Source organism: Trachurus trachurus (genome assembly GCF_905171665.1).
Source record: "Trachurus trachurus genome assembly, chromosome: 17".
In the NCBI taxonomy this organism is placed as follows: domain Eukaryota; kingdom Metazoa; phylum Chordata; class Actinopteri; order Carangiformes; family Carangidae; genus Trachurus; species Trachurus trachurus.
Genome location: NC_139900.1, coordinates 9,789,074 through 9,804,476, shown reverse-complemented (window position 1 = coordinate 9,804,476; position 15,403 = coordinate 9,789,074). Strand labels below are relative to the sequence as shown.

General features: G+C 40.8%; 1 protein-coding gene across 1 annotated transcript; it reads right to left on the bottom strand.

Annotated features, from left to right (window-relative positions):
* Positions 1-9,334: 9,334 nt before the first annotated feature.
* LOC311000373 (uncharacterized protein) lies at positions 9,335-14,464 on the bottom strand. The gene is made up of 6 exons (XM_083991057.1): positions 14,378-14,464; positions 12,975-13,262; positions 10,147-10,437; positions 9,804-9,890; positions 9,671-9,708; positions 9,335-9,556 (listed from the first exon to the last, which is right to left on the bottom strand). The coding sequence occupies exons 1-6, from the start codon at positions 14,427-14,429 to the stop codon at positions 9,473-9,475; spliced, it is 840 nt and encodes a 279-aa protein (XP_083847183.1). The 5' UTR covers positions 14,430-14,464; the 3' UTR covers positions 9,335-9,472.
* Between the last annotated feature and the right edge of the window lie 939 nt (positions 14,465-15,403).

The following is a 15,403-nucleotide window of genomic DNA, read 5'->3' as shown; positions in this document are numbered from 1 at the left end:
AAACTTCTTTCAAAGAGACAGTAAATGATGATAATGATTAATAACTTAATGACATCACCTACTTTGTTTTTTTCTGATGTGACGTCACCAAGTTTGACAGATGTTGTGGATGTTGTTACTGAGTGTAAAACACACAGGTGCTGAGCAAACAGAGGAAGAATAATAAGAGGTTGATGACTTCCTGTTGACCAGTGTCAGTCTGATGAAGGTGGTTGTTGTGTTGCAGGTTCAGAGAGTCTCTCTGCTGGTGTCTCTCTCTGCCTGGTGAAGACAGTCGTCTTCTCTGTGGGTCTGATCATCATGGTGGCTGCTGTCATCAGTGTCCATGTCATGGAGAGACTCCAGAAGAAAAACTGAAATGTCAAGTTAAGGAGCCTCTGTGTTGTCTCTGACCACTGGGAGCACTGTGGACACGTTTGGGATTTTTATTTTGTCACGGCCCTGCTGGCCTTAACCTTTCATCCGTGCAGGAGGTGCTGGTGACGGAGGTGATGAGGCTGATCGGGTGCACCTGGGCTCAGTCCTGCAGGAGGCTTTAAAACCCCGGCCCAGCTTAGTGCTCGCTCTCTTCGCCCTGCCTGCTGACGCACATTTTGGTTTTCTGTCTTTTGGTTTTACATCCATCATGCCATACACACACCGCAGCCACTCACCCACATTTACACTACTGATTATACAGATGAACACACCTCATTCTTTTGTCTATGTTAAACCTTAAACTCTTGTGTTAATAAATTATTTCATTTATTGGCACTCTTGCGTTCCGTTGTTCCTTTTGTCACTGCTTTTTGTGCCAGGCTGTGACAATTTTTTATTGTCATGTGTGAACCTTTCTCTAGTTTTATGCATGTGAACAAGAAATGAAACCTGGATGTACACAAGTCATGATTTTATTTTCCTTGTTAAAATACATAACACTCTTTTTTAAAGCTTCAGTGATTCTCAGCTTTAACCCAAATCCTGCTCATGATTTGATGTATAATCTTTATGGACATACTGTAAACATTATGATTTTTTTTTTTTTTTTTTTTTGCATCTTTTGAAACCGAGAAGTTGTTTCAGTTTTGTTACTTTTCAGTTTGGACTCTAAAGCAGGTGAAGATGGTTTCTAGTATTTTATAATATTGATCCCCTACAGAGTGATGTCAGCAGAGGACACTCCAGTGCTGCAGGGTTGTTGTTGGCCCACATTGACTTTAGCATCACCATGGTTACCTTGATATAAAGTTAATGGGACAAACAAAAGTTCAGCAACATAATCTTCACAAATGAATAAATATAAATTCACAAGAAATAACAAAGTGATATCTAATTTCTCTTGCTGTGACTCTTAGCTGCAGTACAGACGATCACTGACACTGATGAAGACCAATAAAACATAGGCAGTTTCTTTTGACATTATGAATCTAACAGTGGTTTTGACGGGAAGTGTACATTTGTGTTAAGTATGTTACAGTAACACAGGACTCACCACTTCACACTTGTTCAGTTTGGTCTGAGAGAAGTCAGAGAACATGAAGTCTGTCTTTGTGATACTGGGACTTCTGGTCTGCACCGAGGCTGCAGGTAAGACATGAACACTGTCTGATAAACTGATATTGACAGATCGATCAATGATAACGGAGGTCTGGATCATGAATATTAAGTAGAAGTTAAGTTTCAGTAGAAGAAGAAGAACCAACAGTCTGGATAATTAAACCAGAAGAGATGAATCTTCTGTGAAAGTTCACTCGGCTACAAAACTCTTTACAACCACTTTAACATTCTGTTTTATTTTAAGTATTGTTTGGGCATTGGGGAGACAGAGGGAATGACATGCAGCAAAGGAATCAAACCAGGGCCGCTGCAGCAAGGACTATAAATTCGGCATGTGGGCCGTCTCCTCTACCCACTGAGCTAAACGACGCCTCAACTACTTCAACATTTAATAAAAAAAGGGATTGGTTGTAAGACAGATATTGAATTAAAATGAATTTACACTGTTAAAGCAGAAGTAAGTGATATATTTGTGTTAATATAAGTCTTAAATAGTTATATCTTCCGACAGCAATCACTTACATAGAGTGTTTGGTCTGAAACACGGGTCTGTCAGTCACTCTGCTCTGCTCTGAGCCGAGGAGAAAACATTTATCGTATCCTACAGTTTTTATCCAATGAGGAGAGAGAACGGCATGCAGGGCTGTGTGTGCAGCCAAGGGACGCCGTGAATGTGGCGACACAGGGACGAGGGCTGTTATGGTGCGTTCAAGGAAACTCGTAACTCGTGATTTTCCGACCTGTGAAGTTGTACCAGTTTGATCTGGTACGAGTTCACGGGTCGGAAGTTACGAGTGGCCGTTATAGTGACTTTCACCGGTAAAACAGGTCGGAAAAACACGAGTGGGTTGCCTGAAACGCTACAAAGTCGTAAGTTGTGACTTGAAGCTGTAATTTACGATTTCAAAAGCCTGCCTGGAACGCAGCATTAGCGAAAACGACCGGATCGCTTACTTCTGCTTTAAACAAATTCGTAGAAATGTAGAGGAAGAGGTGGACACGTACTGGTGGTTTGTCAGGTTCAGTGTGAAAAGAGAACATTCATATTTCTAACATACTGAAACTTGTGAACAGGAACTTTAACAACCACAAACTAAGTTTAAGTTTTATGATCGTCTAAAATGTTTTAATGGTCTCTCTGATCTCACTGATTGGATCAGACAGTGTTGCTCTGTGGTGATTTTGAATGATTTGCTTCACTGAACACTGGTTTTTGTTGCACTAAATGTTGCAACGTTAAGTTTTTGTCATAGGAGCAAATTTGTAATTTAATGCTCATAGTTTAAAGAACCTTAAAGGGTTATCCCATTATTTATATAAACTATAATCAGACACATCTGATTGGTTCATGGTCCTGACATCAAATCCATCTTCTGATTTCTCTTATACTCTCAAATAAGTGTGTGTAGACAATGGATGGTCATATGACACAATCACATGAATGTAATAACTATAACTCCAAATGGTTCAATGAGGTTTGACTCATCAACCTGAGTCCAAAGAAAGAAGAAAAACCAAACAAACAAAGAAGTAAATACTGTATATCATTATATAGGAACAGTAACGTTGAGCAATGAGACAATGGATCCACAGTGTTCAGGATATTAAAAGAAAAGTGAAATACTTGAGTGACGTATTCAGTTCGACCTGGTCCACTCCTCTGTCCTCCAGCAGGTGGCGCTGACAGACTCAGTGCAGTTAAATCTGTTCTCACAACTATTATTACCGTGACTGAAACACAGATGCTTCATAATATTGAACTAATGATCCAAGTGTCAGAAATAACAAATAGAAACACAGTAGAATTCACTATTTACTAAAAATCCACTGTCTGTGATTTTTATTGTATGATGTGTGTTTTGTTTCCACAGGGTCCAGAGCTCAGACTCCTGTGTTTGTGAAGACAGGAGAGGATTTACATCTGGAGGTCAAAGCTGATGTACCTGAGGGATTTATTGTTCTTCAATGGAGATTCAATGGAAGTATCAATGTAGTATCATTTTTACCTACTGGAGATCCATCAGTCTCTGATCTTTACAGAGGAAGGGTCGATGTGTCTTTGGGAAATTTCTCTGTGAAACTGAAGTATCTACAAAAGTCAGACAGTGGAGTTTATACTGCACAAGTGATATCGACTGGTCAAAGTCCAACACTACCTGGATACCTCGTCATAGTTGAAGGTGGGTTTGTTAACTCTTCAGACACCGACAGAGAGAATCTGCTGCTGTTAAATTTAGAACAAATAATGATTTGTCAATCATCATGTCAGGTAGAAAGTGTAAGATAAGTTTAATTCAAAGGAAGGAACATTAAATTAGTGTAGTGAATTAATTATTGCATATTATAACCTGCTTGTGCTTCATGTTGCTGTTGCCATCACATACCAGATTGGCCTTCTTAAATTATGTAGCAGATTATATTTAATTTTTTAATTTTGCAACATTATTAGTTGCCCTCATTCATAATTCTTATTATTTAGATCATGTACCATGAAATGTATGTAATCTGTCAAAAGCACAACATGTGTTGCTAGTAGGACAACAGATGTAAATGTCTAATCAGGTTTTTATCTTTTATTACAGATCCTGAACCATTTCGTTTTACTCCTCTTGTTGTTGTTGGTTGCCTGTTTTTTGTAGGAGCTGTCATAGGAACTGTTCTTTATCTAAAAAAACTGGTGAGTAACATTGTGTTTGAATAATGTAAATATATGTAAATGCATTTACACAGTAGAAATCTAAAGTAAAATGTAAAATATTCTTTATGACTAATTTGGAGGTGACAGAGTGAACATGGAAAATCACACATATGACTCTCTTGAGGTAAGTTCTTCAAATCCTTCTCCCAGAGTTCAGCTGGACAAAAAAATTTGAGAAATTTAACAGTAAAATCAGATTTGGGGAAACAGGAGAAGTACAGAAATATTGTCAAACTCAAAACCTACGACTTTACTTCCCTGTGTCCCTGCTCCATCAGCTGTTCCTGGTTCTGCCACATGTTTACGTCACTGGTCTCACTGCTTGTTTGTACGAAGTATTAGGGCCAGCCAAAAAAAAAAAAAAAAATCCAGCGCAAGGGAAAAAATTAAAGCAGAAGTAAGCGATATTTTTGTGTTAATATAAGCCTTAAAGCAGAAGTGAGTGATATATTTGTGTTAATATAAGTCTTAAATAGTTATATCTTCCGACAGCAATCACTTACATAGAGTGTTTGGACTGAAACACGGGTCTCTCAGTCCCTCTGCTCTGCTCTGAGCCGAGGAGAAAACTTTTATCGTATCCTACAGTTTTTATCCAATGAGGAGAGAGAACGGCATGCAGGGCTGTGTGTGCAGCCAAGGAACGCCGTGAATGTGGTGACGTAGCGACGAGGACTGTTATGGTGCGTTCAAGGAAACTCGTATTTTTCCGACCGTGAAGTGGTACCAGTTCGATCTGGTACGAGTTCACCGGTCGGAAGTTACGAGTGGCCGTTATAGTGACTTTCACCGGTAAAACAGGTCGGAAAAACACGAGTGGGTTGCCTGGAACGCTACAAAGTCGTAAGTTGTGACTTGAAGCTGTAATTTACGATTTCAAAAGCCTGCCTGGAACGCAGCATTAGCGAAAACGACCGGATCACTCACTTCTGCTTTAAATAGTTATATCTTTGGACAGCAATCACTTACATGGAGTGTTTGGACCGAAACACGGGTCTCTCAGTCACTCTGCTCTGCTCTGAGCCGAGGAGAAAACTTTTCTCGTATCCTACAATTTTTATCCAATGAGGAGAGAGAACGGCATAAAGGGGTGGTCCTCTCTGTGTGTGCAGCCAAGGGATGCGCCTGAATGTGGTGACGTAGGGACGCGGACCAGTAGATCCATGACGAGGGCGGGGGCTGCTAACTCCGTCTGCTGACAAGACGTTATGGTGCGTTCAAGGTAACCCGTAACTCGTGTTTTTCCGACCTGTGAAGTCGTACCAGTTCGATCTGGTACGAGTTCACGGGTCGGAAGTTACGAGTGGCCGTTATAGTGACTTTCACAGGTAAAACAGGTGCAACAGGTCTAGGGCTGGGTATTGTGGCCAATTTCCTGAATCGATTCGATTTCGATTCCTAAGGTTCTAAATCGATTAATCACGATTCGATTCGATTCGATTCGATTTCATTAGAATCGATTCAATCTCCTCTTGAAAAATGAAAATGGCTCAACTCTGTGTTACAAAATACACTGCACTTAAAAGCTGTTGTTTATGGTGAAAAGAAAGAAATAAAGAACAAACTTGTAAATGTGACAGTTTAAACTTGAACTGTAAATAAAACTGTTCCAATTCTCAAAAGGGCAATTTTGAAATTAGAAAGGAATTGCAGGTGAAAGTGAACTTGAACTGCAACATTCCATCACTGCAAATTGCATTAATTAATTAATTAATAATTAAGGCATTGTTTCTTTAAGTGCAAAAATAATATTAATGGTAAAAAAAAAACAAAAAAAAAAACCCTCAAACTGTCTCAAGTCAAGTCTGCAGCAGCTAAAGCTCCCTCCCTCCCTCTTTTCGGGGAAATGTGTAGAAACGGAGCCCATGGTAAATAAAGTGACGGTGAATGGAGATAGGCGGCCCGGTCACGTCGCCTATCTCCGGAGTCCGGGCGCCATGTGTTATAATACGACGGTCATAAAGTGGAGGAGAAAAGTCGCACTGTGAAAACACGGAGCTGCTCGTGTCCTTTATTCTGCGGTAACACGTGTCATATGTAGGCTCACCTACGGCGTGAAGAACATGCGGTTCCTGTAGATGTCTGTGTGTCTGTGTGTGTGTCAGCCCTGCACCGCTGCCACACGCACACACACACACACACACACACAGCGTCAGAGCGCTCAAGTGAAACAATAACCTGCAGATCACCTGTCCTGAGCTGACGTGATCTCCGCTCGTAGTTTGGTTTGGTTTTTATTCATATCAAACACAGAAATAGCTACATTGCACAGCTACAAAGAGGAAGAAAGAAACTCCGCTGGTAGTTACTGTGAGTCAGAGCGTCAGACGTAACCGCGCCGCTGCTTCATCAGGCACGAGACTACCGGAGGAAAAAATCGATCTCACGCGCTGTGAATCGATATTACAAAATTTTAATGAAATCGATCCAGAATCGATTAAATCGATTTTTTTACCCAGCCCTAAACAGGTCGGAAAAACACGAGTGGGTTGCCTGGAACGCTACAAAGTCGTAAGTTGTGACTTGAAGCTGTAATTTACGGTTTCAAAAGCCTGCCTGGAACGCAGCATTAGCCAAAACGACCGGATCGCTTACTTCTGCTTTAAGCAAAAAAAAAAAAAATCCGGCACAAGAAAAAAAAAAAAGTCAGGTAAAAAAAAAAAAAAAATCTGGCACAAGAAAAAAAAAAGTCAGGCAAAAAAAAAAAAAAATCCGGCACAAGAAAAAAATAAGTCAGGCAAAAAAAAAAAAAATCCGGCACAAGAAAAAAAAAAAGTCGGGCAGAAAAAAGAAAGAAATCCAGCACAAGAAAAAAAAAAAAAGCCAGGCAATAAAAAAAAAAAAAAAAAAAACTGCAGAGGCTTGACCACGTACCACAACAAAGCAACAAGTGACTGTCGGCTCAATGACAGCAGCAGAGTGACAGACTGGCCAAACTCTGCAGCGCCATAAAAGTGAACAGTAAAGCCGATTAACTTTGACTCAATGCCGGAGTATGACAATGAAAACAAGAAAACTTAAGCGGTAGGCCTACTTCAGAATTGGCACACAAACCACTTCCGTGTCCAGCCCCTGCTGCTAACGTACAGCAATCAGCAATGCATGTTCTTCATTGCTGTCCCCCATATCTTTTATAAGTTACATAGAGACGTTATATGAGCTAACGTTTAGCGTGACTAAACGTGACTGGAGACACCTCCGTGACTAGACCACCGCGATCTGGGTCTCTGCCTCCTCCTGTAGTATTTACAAATACAAATACTATACAGGATAGGCCTATCTCTCCTCCTCTCCTCCTCTCCTGTATTTACAAATACTACTACAAGAGCCTGTTTGTCACTCTGCTGCTGTCATGGAGCAGTCAGTCGCTTGTCGCTTTGTTGTGGTACGTGGTCAAGCCAGCAGTTTTTTTTTTTTTTTTTTTTGCCTGGCTTTCTTGTGCTGGATTTTTTTTTTGCCTCACCTTTTCTTTTTTCTTGTGCTGGATTTTTTTTTATTTTCCAATGTTCACAGAAACAGCACTTTGCAACAACTGTGTGATCACAGCTGTGTTCATCATGTTCCCTCTGCTTTTCTGAACATGGGATTACTTCATATAAAGGCACTTTTAAAACTCTCTGTGGTTTATCTTCCAGGCTGAAAGAGTCCGACCAGTGGATCAGAGTCCAACCAATGATGCTTCAGATCCTTCTACGAGCTATGCTTTGGTACGACCTCACACTGGACGCATAAAATCCACTGAGACCAGAGGAAACTCTCCACCAGAAAACCCATATGCTGAGGTTCATTAACCAGGAACTGTGCCCCAAATTCTGCATGGTATATTCATTTTGCATCAATCATACATGCGGATACACGGCCATTTCAGCCAGAGAGAGAATCATGGACATGGACTTAAAATGTGCAGAAATGAGGAACCAACATGTGTACGGCTCTCCTGATACCAACAAGAACAATATAGTAGAATCAAAAAACATATTTATTTACTCTCTCTAGAACAAATCTGGAGGAAGAGAAAGTGTTATTTGAGATTCACTAAAGTGCATTATCAGGCCGTATCTATAATGTGCCTATAAATTATCTAAAAAGAAAGAAACTAGTACTACCCTTAATGTTCAAAGAGCTGACTTTTACTGAGCCATGTTTTTAGCTGTTTCTTAAATGCTACATATGTTGTGTTTTCTTTTACAACCAGCGGTAGTGTGTTCCATGTTGAGTAACCATAGACTGATAAAACCTTCTGTGCAAATGCTGTTCTCCTAAACGGTACCTCACAAGACCCCCCTGGTGTCTGACCTTGTTATTGTCACACTATTTTTCTTTTTAATAGAATCTCCTAGGGGCGGTGATGCCAGCCTGTTCAATGATCTATAAATGAGACAAATGCTTTTGAACTTGAACTTCAACTTAAGATTCTCAAAGGTCAGCAACTGCTTAAGATGGGCAAAGATGGGAAGACTGAGGTTTCTGATCATAAACCTTGATGGCTTTTTGTACAGCTGTTTTATAGATTTAAGATTTAACGTCTTGCTGTCTAGTAACTAGTTGGTCCCAAAAACCAAGTGGAGTTGCAGCTTTCTCCAAAGCTCTGACATACCCTACACCTCTACACCAAACAAGCAGCCTCCATGAACATCTTTTAAAAAGGAAGTGGAAACAAATCCCTAAACCAAAGCCTTCTTGATTTATAATAATTGAATTTGATTTGTTTTATACTATTGAGATAAATAAAGCACTTTGAGTTGCATGGTAATGTATGTATAAATTATTATAGGTTATAGCTTTAATGTTGCATGTATAAATAAACATAAACGATTTTGTTTTGTTCGTGAAGGTGAAATTTCCAAAAATCTAAGTAAAAAAAAAAAAAGAAGCCTACACAAATGTTTTATCAGAGGAATCCATTTAAATGATTGTATTTATTGAATAAAAACTTGGCAAAACTGATGGATAATCAAGATTTGAATTTGTATCAAATATTGTGTTGCAAACATTTTCAAATCTGATCAAATAAAATCACTGTTTACGTCAATGGTTGCAGTCTTCTCCCTCCTTCATTGTATTGTTGTTATGAAACATTTTATTTACAAAACAGAAAGAACACTGGGTGATAACACAACTCTGCAAGACTTTGTATTACAGTTCCATTTACAAACATGTCCGCTACCCCCTTGGTGTATGTTTGAATAGCCACCTGATGCTGTCTGTGGCAGGTTGGTGACTTTGGTCCTGGTGGATTCATCTGGTCCAGTGTGAAACGATACCAAAGGTGGTTGTAATATAGTCTTCTCTGGCACTCTGAGTTTGGGCTGCAGCCAGCTCCTAGAAAGAAATCACATGAGGATTTTAAATGAATTTTTACCAAACACACACATCATTTAAGTAGATGATGTCAGGGCAATGTGAATCAGCAGAACACACATTGCAGATGCTTACCTGAAGAGTCAGTATATTTCCACTCTCCCTTTTTCTATCTGTAGGTCAGTCATAAAATATTCAGTATGTGTTGATTTCATCAAAATTTACATTTTTCTCAGAAGTCAAAGTCAGAATTCTTTTTCTAACTTACCCTTCATGCAAAGGACGCTGCAAAGGATCAAACCCAGAACGACAGCAGCTGAAGCTGAAGATGCAATTATGGCGGCTGCATGAAGAACTGTAAAGATAAAAACAAAAACTCAGAAAAACTTACTCAGAAATGTTGACACAATTCAAGTGTTTACATGTCACAAATACTTCTGTAAGCAGTGTGAATACATGAGTACATGTCTGAGAGTCCTCAGGACTGTTGGACCATAAATGTTTCTAAAGTCACTGGATCCACTAGATCATATTTTACACATCACACAGACTTTCTATTTTCTATCTATTTCTATTGAGAGAAGGAATCGTTAACAATCTGTGACTCTTACCAACAGGATTTCGATGGCAGAAATCCCTGATCTTCATCGTATCATTGGTCCTGCTGACCTGGTTGCTATAGTTACAGATGAGCATGTCCTCCTGCAGGTAAACATGGAAAGTACCACTACCACTACTGAACTTTAACTTCTCTCTTCCCTTCCGCCTGCAGCTGGTGTTGTCACAGGTAACAGTGATGCTGATCTGATGTGAGTCCAGTGATCTGCAGGTCACAGTGAGGTCACAGGAGTCTGAGCTGTTTGTCACAGAGTCGACTGTCAGCTTCACTGGAGACACTGGATCTGAGGGGAGAGTTTACAGGAAGAGTTTTAGAAACAGCAGCATAAATGTTAAAAATGATTTATTTGACTAGTTGTCATTTAAGCAATATTACCCGAGAGGGTGTGCTTTAACGTCATTTGAGCACGACGGTGATGCGGTCAGGACCGAGGCGCTTGCGCCGAGGTCCGCAAGCATCACCGAAGTGCTCAAATTACGTTTAAGCACACCCTCGAGGGTAATATTGCGATTATACAACAATTACCAACAAAATAAAGCGTATCATTAAATAAATATTCATGTTGATGGACATTTTGCTCTCAAAATTTAAAGTTTTTTGCGAGTGTGCTTCCCGTTTCCATGGAAATAAATGGGGTCTGACTAATAACTGAAACACAATCAGTCACGTCAGTAGACTCCTATGTGTAATGGAACCTAGTTCACCTCTACAGCAAATAGTCCGAACCTTATGGTGCGTTCCAGGCAACCCGTAACTCGTATTTTTCCGACCTGTTCCTATGGTTACCCGTTAGAACGTACAGTCAAACTCGTAACTTCCCACCTGTGAACTCGTACTAGATCGATCTACTCCCAGTTCCCAGTTCGTAACTCGTAACTTGCCTGGAACGCTACAAACTCGTAACTGGTGACTTGAAGTCGTGACTTACGGGTTAAAAAGCCTGCCTGGAACGCACCATTAGTAACGACCTAGCAACAGAAATGATTTTCTAGTCCCAGATGAGTGAACTCTGACGGGGTGTTCCCACCAAACGCGATGAACGCGATTGAATCGCGCGTCAAATGAAATCGCGTCGCGCTAGACGCTCCAGTTTTGACGCTGGTTCAATATGCAAAAAACGCCTCGTCGCGGCATCGCGTCGCGCGACGAGCCCGCCCAAACAACAACATTTCTCCCACTATTTCATTCTCTGGCCGTCGCTGCACTGTTCCTGTCCCTGTAGATGGGAGAGGAACAGTGGTGTGGGTCTCTGGCTGCAGCAGAGACAGCTCCGTGAACTACTGTGTGACTGACCGCCTGTTGAGTGCTTTGGGACGGGGCGGCCGGCTCGCAGCGCCCGCTGGTTGAAAACAGCAGTGATAACGGGCTTTCAGGTCCGAATATCCAAACCAAAAACGTTTGTAACAGCACCGGAAAAGCAACACTGAAGAGCTGTGGCTTTGCTGCAGCTAATGGGGATCTGAATAATAAACTAAACTAAACCAGAAAACTTCTAATATTGTCAATAGACTCGCTCTGACTAAACTGCCAAGGGAACACCAGTACGTCCGTACGTCAGCACGTCGGTGACGATCTCAAAGCTGATAGGCTGTCGCGGCGCGTCTTCACGCGAATTCGCCGCAAAAGTTCAATTATTTGAACTCGAGCGATGAAGCGTCATCGCGCCGGGCGACGCGATGGAGGCGATTTTTCGCGGCCAACGCGTCCATCGCGCCGCGCTATCGCGTCCATCGCATTGCCCGGCGCGATGACGCGTCAAATCGCGCGTTTGCATTGACTTTACATGTAATCTCGACGCGCGATGAAGCGTCATCGCGTTTGGTGGGAACACCCCTTGAGACGTTCATGTTTTAACGCGGTCTCGGACTTTCCCGAACTAAATCAATACTGCACAAACTCGCCCAAGTTATAACAAAGATGCCGTTTTTTTCTTTTCACAGATGTAGCTTCTACAACCACAAACTCTGCATGTAAATGAAGTTATAGCGCCGTGTCGCCGACACAGCTGATAGAGAAAGCCAAACGATTACTCCAGATTATTTAAAAGCCCAAACGGCGCAAGCGAGAGAGAGGGAGAGAGAGAAACATACAGGTAATCACCTCCGTTTTATCCAATGAAATATTCAGCTCCAGGCCATATTTTAGAAAAACATATTCACCGCGATCACAACTCTCCGACTTTGTGACGTTACACACATGGGAGGGAGACAATCCTCTCGGCTGTAACGGGGAGGTTTACAATATATTAACAAAAAATAAAATAAAATAATTGTTCTATAAATCTGACTTTGGCAGCTGACAGGAACAACCTACAGGAGGTCAGTGTAGTTTGTGATTTATTTTCACGAGTAATAAAATAAAAGGGGGGAAAATCCATGTTGCCATGGAGATGTATAAACAAATTGACATGGCGAAGTAATATTTTCAGTGATGAGTCAGCCGTGCTGTAATGCTGATTTGAGCACGTTCTAAATGTCTTATTGACCAATCAGATTGCTTGGTCGGAACTACTTGTTGTATAATCTTCATTATCTCCAGCACTTGTACAGTATAAACTTCACTTCAATTTCACAGAGACATTTTCCACAGACAATTTTCCTTTACCAGGTGAAAATGATGAAATCATAATATTCTCCATAATCTTCATAATGGTTTGTCCATTCAGAATCCTCAAAATGCGGACCAGTCTCCCAAAAGTGATGCAACGATTCAGTCAGCACAATAAACAACACAACATATTTCAATCACAGTGAGTAGATTTTGTTTTAGAAACAGCAGCAGATTCTCTGTCAGTGTCTGTAGTGTTGTTAACAAACCCACCTTCAACTGTGACGTCGTAGACAGCTATTTTTTTTCCGCCACCATAGGTTCTCTCCACCACTGCAGTATAAACTCCACTGTCTGAGATTTGTAGATTCTTCAGTTTCACAGACACCGCAACCCTTCCTCTGTATTGACCAGAGAATGTTGAAAATGTGAATAATGTGTATCCATAATTGAACTTCCACTTCACAGATGAACTGTACTGATATTGCCAATGGGCTAGATCATCCTTATTTAACTCCAGAAGTAAATCTTCCCCTTTCCGCACAAACACAACCAGGGACCCTGTGGAAAGAACAGAGGATAATTCAGTCTCAATGATCATTAAAGTTGATTTCAAACAGGACAGTCCATGAAAGAGGAGCCACTGATTGTATTTCATGTTATCAGCACATTCCACATTGTTATTTAACAGAGACAAGTGTCAAAAGTGTTTTCCCTCATTGTGCAGTACGTCTTCACTTCACACACTGTTTACACAAGCGCAGGTCTACGACGTATACAGAGTGGGGTGAAATCGGTGTAGTGTTTAGCCCACTTGGTAGAGCTGCCGCCCCATGGTGAGGCTCCAGTCCTCACTGCAGGCGGCCCCGGTTCGAATCCTGCATCGGGCAGCCCTTTCCTGCATGTCATCCCCCCTCTCTGCCTCCCCATTTCCTGTCTCTCTCTCGACTGTGCTATCAATTAAAAGCAATAAAAAGCCCAAAAACATACTTTAAAAAAAAGAGTGGGGTGAAATCGAAACAACATAGAGGAGTGCGCACCTTATCTCTCACATAAATAGATGCGTCAGTGCCAGTGGATCGTCGTGGGCCGAATGTGGACCCAAGTTTTCTTATCGCGCGATGAGAGTCTCGCGTTAACGAGGCACGTTAACACTGTTAATGGCCCAGCACTACATTTGAAAGGTACTGTATCTGAACAAAAAACTGAGTTGGCAAAACTAGCCTATTATTGTTTAGAATTTTTTTTACATACAGTATATATTTTTGGGGGCTTTTTCACCTTTAATTGACAGGATAGTTGAGAGAGACCGGAAATGGGAGGCAGAGACACAACACATGAGGCGGGTGCTCTACCAACTGAGCTAAACACCGCCCCTATTGTTTAGAATTTTAAGTGTTTTAAATTCAAAAATTAAAGTTATTTCATCTACTTAATAAGTTATCTCAACAAAAGATAATTTGTTGGCCTAATATTGTGTTGTTTTATTCATATCGTATATTTTATTTTGGACGTCATGGGACGCAAGACAAATTTCAGTGATCTGACAATAAAGTGTAATCTTATCTTATCTTATCAAAACATAAGAATTTTAGTTCAGACTCCAAATATAAAAAATCTATCACAGCCAGTTACCTGGAATTTTTGAGTTTCCAGAGCTTTTTTATTTGTCTTACCTGCAGCCTTTATGCAGAACAGCAGTCCCAGTATCACAAACACAGACTTCATGCTCTCTGGCTTCTCTCAGACCAAACTGAACCAGTGTGAGGTGGTGGGTTCAGCTTGAACAGACTGAAACACAAATGCAAACTTCCTGTTAAAACCACATGTAGACTCACAATGTTCCATCGGCAAGTAAACTCCTCTATTCAAACTTCTTCTTTAAGTTTTGTTGTGTTGATCTTCATCAGTGTCAGTGATTGTCTGTGGTTTAGGGCTCACAGAAGTTATTAACATCTTTAATTCAACAAGAAACATGAAAACACAGCTCAGGTCAGAAAAAAAATTGATCGCTCTGTGTATGAATGAATATGAATGTCAAATTTAAAGCTTACCAGAACACTAAAGTTGGTTTATAGGGGTAATAATAACTGATAAATGAAACACATACTTTTGAACAAAATAATCAATTTTCGTGAATGGAGAAGCTACACAATGTCCCTTTAATGGTCATTATCTCACTGACTTCAGACGCTGACAGAGAGAATCTGCTGCTGTTTCTAAATATCTTCCTGTAACAGTTGCTCAAACATAAAAGTTGAGTTAAGTTTTCAACAACTTGTCAGTGCGTCAGGGACAAAAGGGATCAATCATCATACTGTCATTGGTCCTGCTGACCTGGTTGCTATGGTCACAGATGATTGTGTCATTCAGCAGGTAAACATGGAGAGTAGCACCAGAGGTTGTGACCTTTGACCTCTCTCCTCATGTGAAACATGTGTTTCGTCGTTGTCACATGTAGAAAGAAGTGGTCGGTATATGTGATGCATGAAGACAGAGCTCCTAACCTGAGCTGTGTTTTCATGTGTTGCACTGCACAGACGATCACTAGCCATGTTTCCATCCAAAGTGATTCGAATTACTGGGAAATGCCATCATCATTTTCCGATGCGATACATCTCGATGCATCTAAACAGCTGATGGAAACGCACCTACTGACACTGATGAAGATCAATACAACAGAACTGAAAGGGAAAGTTTGA

Excerpts from the sequence above, each read along its gene's own strand:
- LOC311000373 (XM_083991057.1), bottom strand. The coding sequence starts at position 14,429 with ATGAAGTCTGTGTTTGTGATACTGGGACTGCTGTTCTGCATAAAGGCT. Across the intron at positions 13,263-14,377 it reads GTTCTGCATAAAGGCTGCAG|GGTCCCTGGTTGTGTTTGTG; the intron begins GTAAGACAAATA and ends TTCTTTCCACAG. Across the intron at positions 9,891-10,146 it reads CTGCCATCGAAATCCTGTTG|TTCTTCATGCAGCCGCCATA; the intron begins GTAAGAGTCACA and ends TTATCTTTACAG.